General features: G+C 36.7%; 1 protein-coding gene across 1 annotated transcript; it reads left to right on the forward strand.

Moving 5' to 3' along the window:
* Window positions 1–607: 607 nt before the first annotated feature.
* Window positions 608–6,554, forward strand: LOC107297474 (partitioning defective 6 homolog gamma). The gene is made up of 2 exons (XM_015826841.2): window positions 608–665; window positions 4,560–6,554. The coding sequence occupies exons 1-2, from the start codon at window positions 608–610 to the stop codon at window positions 5,414–5,416; spliced, it is 915 nt and encodes a 304-aa protein (XP_015682327.2). The 3' UTR covers window positions 5,417–6,554.
* The last annotated feature ends 3,372 nt before the right edge of the window (window positions 6,555–9,926 follow it).

The raw sequence follows: 9,926 nt of genomic DNA on the forward strand, positions 1-9,926 counted from the left end.
ATCCCATGGAGACTCCAAGGACAAGTAATGACGAGTAGAGAAAGCTTCCTCTTGTGAAAAGTATCAGAAGTGATTACAGAAATATAGAGAATCAATCTGGACAGAGATAGAAGGCAGCAGACAGTCAAGGAAATTGAAGTCACAGCTGAAACTTTGGTCTTTAGCAGAGAAAGATTTCTGATGAGATTTAAGTGGAGGTGATTTCAGTGAGATACCAAAGAGAAGAAAATAATCAAGACTGTACAAATAAGGAGGAAGCAAACTCCAGGAGCTTGGGGTGGGGGAAGGGGGTGGGTGAGGATAAATGGGAAACCATAAGCAATGAAGATGTGCCCAGAGAAGACAAAATGCTTATGATTAATTGTAATAGTGAGTGAACCAGCAATTGCAAAGTTGGGTGTTTGCTGATGATGATTGACAAATCACTTTTTTCATTTGTTTAGGATTTGTGGATGATTTCAGTGGGACCTAGGTATAAGATTGAACTCTAAGAGATTTGATCATGTGTTTTCTCCCTCTCCCCCCCCCAAACTTTTTTGTCATCTTTCCTTTTCTAGGTTAGGATTTCTGAAGAATTCAAAGACTACATTTTTTGTTTGTTTCCAGTATGGGCCAAGATGGTTCTCTTTTTGCTTTTGGTAAAACTGTTCATTTAGAACTTCTTGGTAAACTTGGTCAGCATAAATAGGCTTGGATGGATGCTACTTTGTGTTCCTTTCTTGCTTACATCTCTGCTGGCCAAAGGAAGCTGCCTAAAGTCAAAGTTCACTACATATCTGTTTCCTTTAAACATTTCTGTATCTCTGACTTTCCCATCATTTTATGACAAATGATGGAACAGCTCCCCAGCCAAATGTTATCATTGTATAAAAACATTGTGTCGATCTCTGTGGAACCAGGAGACTGATCAAAATGAGAGGTGTTGTTATTTATTTTGATCTTTGCATTCAGGAAGTGACAGTATGGTGTGGAGGGCATCCCATAGTCCTTAAAGACTTGTTTCATTCTTAAAGCTGTATGAAATAAGCTAGTCCCCTTGTGGTAGTACTTTTGCTTCTGATATAGTTTCCAATCTATCAACTGACAATGCAGCATTATCAGAGGAAATAATCTACCAGGAGTGTGCCTGGACTGAAAACACCAGGTCCAAAACAAATTCTTCCTATATGAGCCTAGCAGTCTGATTTCTCTGTGGAATCTTGCTTGTTTACCTATTCTTATCTGGCCAAGCTTTGGTATTTTGTCTGGCAGGCAATTCCTGTGAAAAGCAGCTGTCCAAGCAAGAGGAGCAGTGCTTCTGGTATTAAAGATCTGTCTGTCTCTGTGTGGGTGTGCATGTATGTCATGTTTTTTTTTAAAGTCAGCTCTTCTGGAAATATTTTCTTTTCTCCTCCCCTCCTCTTTTAAGATCAGGCCTTAAATGTTTACGTTCATCTCGCAGATTTCAGTATTTACATGTAGGCCACACGTAAAATGAAAATGGTACTTAAAGCCACTTGCCTCACATTGGGCTGGAGACGTGGTATATCAGTAGACCTCAACAGCCTCAGACTAGGAAAAGTGAAACATGGAACATTCAGGAACCACAACAAACCTTTAAGTTTTTAAAGGTAAACTTGCACAACTATTTTCCAGACCTTATTAGAGTAAGAAGAAGAAGAAAATATCTTTGGTGGGATAATCAGAATATAAGATAAAAAATGGGAATCAAAAGAAATCCTAGTGATGAAAATGTTCTGTATTACTTTTCCTTATTACTCATAACTTTCTGGGGACATAAAGTCAGAAACATATAGTGAATCCCCAGTCTCTGATCAACAGAAACAGGGTTTCTGGTCCTGGAATGAGCTTAGAAACCCTATTCAATGCAAAGAGTTTCAGGGAAGTAAAGATCAGATTTATGTTACACCTATCCCTCCACCTTTGAAAAATCTTGGGATATAAACAGTTCACCTAGTCCAGGGGTAGGCAACCTTGGCTCTTTTATGACTCGTGGACTTCAATTCCTGGCTCAGGAATTCTGGGAGTTGAAGTCCACGAGTCATAAAAGAGCCAAGGTTGCCTACCCCTGACCTAGTCCATATCTTTAACTTATACAAATACTTTAAGATTATTTTAATTTGAAAGTTTCTTGTCCTCTTCATGTTTAAAAGAATATCTCAGAGATCGGCAAAATCTAATTCAGGATGCTCAGATGATAAAATAAGTAGTATTTCTGTTCCAAAAAAGAAGCATCCTTCACTGGACATTATGAGCAATGCAGGAGGCAAATGGATGCGCCCTAACCTCACAGTTGCTTAACTGGATCTCAGACTCTCAGCAGTTTGGCAAGTAGCAATTCATCAGCCCCACCTTCAGAGCAAGTTGCTTTAACTTGTCCTGGTATTCATCTTGGCTTTGGCCTCAAGGAAGCGAAGGTGCAGCAACAGGAAGCCTCTGCCATACTTGCCAGGCATCTGCATATATTCTGATGTCAGATTCCTGGGAGGCTGGGAGGAGACCCACTTTCTCAGCTTTGTTCTTGTTAGGAGAGAGGGTTGTGTTAGGCTATTTTCTGTATATGTATTTTCAGCCTCTTGCACCTTACAGTTGAATGTGCAGGTTACTACCTCATAGTGTAGACCAGAAAACCAGAATGGCTGGCTGAAGAATTCTGGGAGTTGAAGTCCAGAAGTCTTAAAGTTGCCTAGTTTGGAAACCCCTGGCCTAGACAAGTTGTTGGCTAATTTCTTTCATTTGTGTGTGTGTGTGTGTGTGTGTGTTTGAAAGAGACTGTTTGTAACTGATAATGAGCACCTCTTTCCTTATTTACTGTGCAAAACTTGAAGTTAAGAGCCAAATTTAATCTTTGAGTGAACTATTTAGGGCTGCATTAAAAAAAAATGGCGCGCACCAACACAAATTTTAATTAAACATTGTTAAATATTAAATACTGTACAGTTGATGTGGTTATACATCATGCATTTAATACATTTTCCCAGTCTGACATACTAAAAATTACAACTATATAAGATTTTTTGCACATGCTAAGGAAAACAACCTCAATAATATGGGGCTGCCTATAAGTTTTGAACCTTTAATTTGGTTAAAGATGGCTTACTTGACATCTTCTCATTTGCACAAATCCTCTCTGTCTCTTGGTGGTCTTTTCAAACAATTTATGTAAAGCTGCATTAACTGTAGTTAGTGTTTCTGGCCCTGACAGCTTGCTTGTGGCGTGCTAGAGCATGAGTTATATATTTGGGTCTCTCAAGTAATCGTGCATATTGATTTTCTGCCTGAGATTAATAAAGTGGCTACAAAAACCCCCCACCTGTGTCTCCTGACATTGATTCTTCATTCCATTATCTCCCACAATCTTGCTTCTAAACATGAGGAAATTTAAATATTTTCTTCCAGGAGGCCAAAATTGCCTCTCGTTATCTTTGGAGAAAATGTTTGCAAAAGGAAGCCCGCCCCCACTGATGTTCAGTTTTGTATCATGAAGTTTGCAAGGGATGGAATTAACATTGTTTTGTTGAGACTGTGGTATTAGGGTGAAATGTCAGGCCCAACCATTGCTTTATCCATCTTCAATTTGAAGTGTTGATCTGTTTGAGGCCTTTTTTTGAAAGTTCTTGGTGACTTACTCATCTGCAACTGCAGGATGAGCTGGTGTGGAAAATAAATGGGATATTTTTGTCTTGAATAAAGGTTTACTTAAAGACAATAGAATAAGGGATGCTTACCACATTCGACAGAAGCAGTTACACATCTTTCCCATATTTACAAGCATCAGGTTGCCGGGACTCCTTTAAAATATGCTTTTGTCTGCCTACACATGCATATTTTATATCTTAGACCACAACAGTTTTAACATAGGCCCTTACAAAAATGCTTATATATTTTAAGTTACACAGTGTTCATTAGAATAATCTATAACTAACAAAGCCATTAGGAACTACATATGGCTTTGAAATACGGCTTTGTGCTCTTAAGAGATGAACTACTAGTATCTTAAAAGCAATAATGCTCTGGTGCAATTTGCAAATTCATATATTATTGATTAATCAATGATGACAGACAGTCAATCAGTCTAGTCCTGCTAATCGGTTACTTGCCTACAGTCTTTTAAAAGATAATCTTGTTGTCTTAGCCAGTTGCTTCATATATGACTTTGAAGGAGTGGTAAACTGCCAGACATACATGTGTTGCTGTTATTCCTAGCTTTCTCTTCATAGTGGCCACAAATTGCATTTCATTTTGGGGGTTTTCCTCTAGCAAGCAAACATTATGTTTGTCACCAAATAGTTTGGGTCTGTTGCTTCATGTTCATCCTAACAACAGCCTGCCACTTTTTTCTTTGCCCAATCTAGAGTCTAGACATTTCTTCCAATATTTCAAAATACAAGTTTATTAGTAACACAGTCTTTAATTTACAGTCTCCCTCACAGCAATGTTTCAACCATATTTAAATGTTGGCATATTATGAAAGCTGGAGATAAGGCTCTTTTTGTTGCATAAGATGGTCTACAGAGGATTTAGTCTGAGGTGTTAATTTTTCCCCTCTCTCTTTACAGATGAAGCAGATTATGGAAATTTTGGTTCAAACACTTTAACCAGGAAAAAGAAAGCTCTGGTGACTCTCCGGAATGACAACCTTCGCCGGCGTCCTCATGTTAATATCAGCATGCCTCAGGACTTCAGACCAGTGTCTTCCATCATTGATGTGGATATTCTGCCTGAAACTCATAGAAGAGTACGACTGTATCGTCACGGGTGTGAGAAACCACTTGGATTTTACATTCGCGATGGGACCAGTGTAAGAGTGACTCCCCATGGGTTGGAAAAAGTTCCTGGCATTTTCATCTCACGGATGGTTCCTGGGGGGTTAGCCGAGAGTACAGGCTTGCTTGCTGTCAATGATGAAGTCTTGGAAGTAAATGGGATAGAAGTGGCAGGAAAAACCCTTGATCAGGTGACGGACATGATGATTGCCAATAGCCATAATCTTATCATCACAGTCAAGCCAGCAAACCAAAGGAACAATATTATCAGAAGCAGTCGGATGTCTGGGAGCTCTGGCCAGTCTACGGACAGCACTGCCAGCCATCACAGTTTGCCTTCTTCTCACGTCCTGCAGAACTTCCACCCTGACGAAATGGAGAGTGATGAGGATACTGACATAGTAATTGAAGGCTGCCTGGAACCCCAGCCCATTCCAAAATCTCACAGTCTTCCTTCCGGTAGCCTTTCCCGAATCAATGGCAACAGTCTTAGCCACAGACTACAGAGAGACCTAGTATTCAACAGCTTTGGACGAGAAAGCAATGGCAATATTCACAAAATCCTTAGTTCCTTAAAAACTGATCCTCGACATAGTTTAGTTATTCCCAAAGGAGGCATTGAAGAGGATGGAACTGTGATAACTCTTTAGTGGATGCTTTGAGTTGTATTTCTCTCTGAAAGTGCCTCCTGGAATAATTCAATCTTACATGCAGAAGAGCGAGAACCATCACTCTCATAAATGTTCTGATGTGTGAGATCTGTTACTTTCCAGGAAGGACATTTTTTTGTGATTAGACATAAAAGTATTGTTTGGTATAACTGATGAAAATTGTAAATATGATTTCTGCTTCATCAATTAATCTCAGAGGATAACAATTATGTTATCTTCCAAAAACCTATTTTCTACCACCAGGTAATTGTTTCCTAGCTTTTTTCACACAGAGAATTGACTGTATTGGACCTAAATCTGGAAAGGTGGCCTTTAAAGAATGGCTTTCTATATTGACTATAGTTGAGGACATGCTGTATTTACTCCTTTCCCCTGCCCCTTTTGGGAATGAAATGTTGACCAAATGATTTTGTGTTTGTATATGTCTGTACTGTATGTATAAAACCTTACATTAATTGCTATTGCTGGAATAATTTCATTTTAAATCAGCACCCCCTGCTGGTCATTGATAGATCTGTCTGTGTAAACTTAAGTTTTCTGTTTATTTGAAAAAGTTGCAGCATGAATGCTAGTTTAGTAATGCACCATAATAACATGGGATGTGCATTATATTTTTATTATTAAAATATTTATTAGACAAATGCTCCCATTTTTGTGACCATTGATTTCACTTTCTAATTTGCTGACAGTATTGAATAACTAGAACTTAGAATCCTGTCTATGTTCTAAGCTAACATAAACAATTCCACTAAGTTTCTCTAATGATTTAGAATTAAAATAAATTCACTGAGTCTTTAATAATTAAAATATGAATTGGGGGGGGGGAGGCAACCTATATTATTTGTTTTCTAAACCTTGTGGAGCTACCCATCCTCAAATCTAAAATACCAGCAGTGTTGTAAGACAGTAACAGACAAGTCTAAAAGAATCCTGCTCTCAGCTCTGCTTTTCTATTCTGAAATGCCACAAGTTGTTAAAACGGTTTATAGAGAAAATATGAATATATTCCTGAGATGCCTAGAAAAAAAATATAATTGTTTTATGGTGTATTTTTCTACTTTTAGCTTTTTTTGTTATTTACTGTATACAATTGTGTATTAAAGTGTTTCCAAAGGAATGAGCTTGCCTTATTTAATTTAGAGTCTAGCTTTTGTTTACCTTACAGGTAACTTTTAGACCTGAAGTTTTAATAGGAAGTAATTTATTATCATACTTTGAATAAAATTCACTAGTTCTCATTGCTGAACTGAATACAATTGCCATCTGTTGCATTTCAGAATTCCAGTCTCATAGCTGCAGTTAAGAAATTCCAGAAATGTGGAGCTGAACTTTGAAATTCTTAATGACTCACCTGAACTGGAGTGGGGGCTTCAGTGATAATAGTTCTAGCAGCAATGCCTGACTAGTTGTGCAACTAAGATTACTTACTATAAATTGCTGTGTTTATGTCCATGGAACATTCGTGATTATTTGAGATGAAGGCTATATTGTTTTGACATAGTTGTCAGGAATTAAATATAACTTGAGTACTTATTTATTTTTTGTTGGGGGGAATCTTTGCTTTTTGAAATTGTTATTTGGGGGGTTTACAATATAGGTGGATTTTTTGCAAAAAAGATTTCAATATGTATTAAAAGAAAAATGAAAAATATTTGTTTGTATCCAATAGGCCAGCATGTATCTTTTCTCCTCTTTTTCCTTGATCCTCATGTAAATCTGTTCAGAAGTTAGCAACCTGAGAAAATCAGGGCATTCACAGAGGAATAGGAGAATGAGCAGGGAATTCACATACCCTGTTAATTTGAACCAGACGGGCTGGTCTGTAAGAGAGGAATAGAATTGTCAGATATTGCAAAGCCAATCAGTAAGATGGTTTAAACCTCATGATGCTCTCCAATTGTGTCCAATTTTCAGCAATACTATGGGCCGGCATTTGCCTTGTTTTTATTCTAATTTATTTTTGTTGCTTTTAAAATAATCACAAAGAAGAAAAAAACGGAACAAAATGCAAACATTCATACATTATCAAAAAATACATAACAAGTGCTTAAAAATAAGTGAAAAAAAATACAACTAAAAAAATTAAAATATAGAATATAATGTCATTACAACAGTAACTAGTTGTAATTCTCATGTCTCTGAAGCTGAAAATGCTGCTGGTCCAAACAATGTTGTTAACAGATGTTGTAGCTGAAAAAATTGCACTGTTGTGTCTCTTATCATACCGTATATTAGAAGTTCATTCTCATCGTCTATCAATTGGTCCAAAGTCAATATCCCTGCTTTCATCCCATTTTTCCAAATTACCATCTTTTTCCCAATGTTTAATTTTGGGGTTTCTCCATAAAGTCATGGGAAAAGGGATTGCATTTTTTATTAGATATTCCATTCTGTAGCTTTCTAACAGATTTATTTATTTAGCATATGGCATATGGACTAGCAATATAAATTAACGTTTCAACTTGATTAGTAGAACCCAATAAAATATAAATGTTAAAAAGATCTATGTTCAAATAACAATATCTAGGCCATCTAACCACTGAAGTGCAGCATCGTTTATATTAAAAAAAATCAGATACTGGACTGATATGTGCCCTCGGCTTACAGCTGGTCATGAAGTGATCTACAGTTCGACATGGGACCCTGCCATTCACATTGAGAGGAGGATACTATGCCCCCTTTACACAGAGAATATAATTGTTCTATTTAAAAGTTCTATTTAGAGCCTAATGGTCCTCATCTAACCAAACATGCTATAAATAGGTACAGGTAATCCCCGAGTTACGAGCGTTCACTTAACACTCGTTCGAAGTTACGAGATAAGTGCGCCATAGTGATTTTGGTGTAATTGCATATAAACCTAATGCCTCCAATACGTTCCCTTACCAGGTATCTCATCATACAATTGACAAACGTTTTGACATCAAAAGATCTATACATGTTTTATGCCACTCAATAGAGCCCAATTACTCCTGGTGTTTTACCACCTGCCATTTTTAAAATTCTTTGTTTAATCTCAGATAGTGGGGCAAAATTGTTTTCGTGTATCATCTAAATATGGTAGGTTTATATTATTTAGAAAAGCCTCTATATCCTCAACCAATATATTTTATCTGGTTTGCTATACTGTACATCCTGAGTAGAATTTTAAAAATTGACTGTATATCCTTTGAAGTTGTATATATTTCATCTTTTATCTCTAATAATTGGAATAATTGCCCTATCTTTCTTTCACTTTAAAAGATTAACCAAAATCTTAAGCCTTTCACCATTTCCCCAATATTTCTGTCATAATCATGTTACCATGACTCTTCTCTGATATTGTAGACTTTAGTTCCTATTTCTTCTGTATTTCTCTGTACAAAGTAGTAAATGGGCATCTAACCATCTGTGCCCATAGATATTTCATCTTTCATTTTCCCTTATTTTTGTCTGATGTATAAGCAGTCATTTGACCTCAGATGCAAGTTTTATATGCTTCCTATCCATTCAAAAACTCGGGTACTTGAAGTTTCTGATTCAAATGAAAGTATTGCAAAGTCTCTATCCACATTGGTTTTTATTCTAATTAAATTGTAACCAGCATGAGCTGTAACAGAGGATCCAAATATATTTTCACAGCTACAGTTTAGCAATGAGCTATAAAAAATCACAGATATCTACTTTACTACATTTTCACCCAGAGGGATTAAAGAAGCTGCACTTCCTCCAAGCTCACATAGCTGTTTTGGAATTTGCTGCCAATTGTTTTCACATCCATCAGTGCATACACAGTCATTTCACTAGTAAAGTAAAGCAGTTGTGCATGCCTGGGAAAAATAACTGCTTAAATGATTGAAAACAGATGCTTCATAGCATTCTTGCGCATGTCAAAACATCACTTTCAAAGGATTTGCAGTCCTATGAGCCATTTATATATGCACAAACATTACTTTGAAAGCATTTTTTTCAGTTACGTGTCTTCAAAATATAGTTCAGAGAATTCAAAGCAATGAATAAATTCATTAGACAATGAAGTTTAAGTCACATTTAAAAAGTCAGTTAACACAGAACTTTTTTATAATAGATCATTTGTTTATTCTACTTATTTATGTGCCATCAAGTTTGTGTCAACTCTTAGTAATCATATAGATTTTCTTCATGACAATCTGTTCCCTACCTAGGCTTTCAGGCCTTCCATTGGTACATTCATTGCCACTGTACCTGAATCCATCTCTTCTGTTGGTCATTCTTTTCCTTCAATCTTTCCCAGCATTAGAGCCTTTGTGTGTATGTGTGTGTGCTTTCACAAAGAGAATGTCTTTGTGTTTCTCATGAAATCAATATCTTTCTAGAATTGGTTTTTGGGTATTGAAATATAAATTGACTTCTTCCAATCAGTTGGCTACTATGCTGGCATATCTTATTGACGGTAGAACTTTTACTGATTCTTACTCTGTTCTTTTGTCATATTTCATTGGGTCTTCCATCAGTTCTTTAGCCTTCTGAC

The sequence above is a fragment of the Protobothrops mucrosquamatus genome, unplaced genomic scaffold (assembly GCF_001527695.2).
Source record: "Protobothrops mucrosquamatus isolate PMUCROS unplaced genomic scaffold, P.Mucros_1.0 scaffold_212, whole genome shotgun sequence".
In the NCBI taxonomy this organism is placed as follows: domain Eukaryota; kingdom Metazoa; phylum Chordata; class Lepidosauria; order Squamata; family Viperidae; genus Protobothrops; species Protobothrops mucrosquamatus.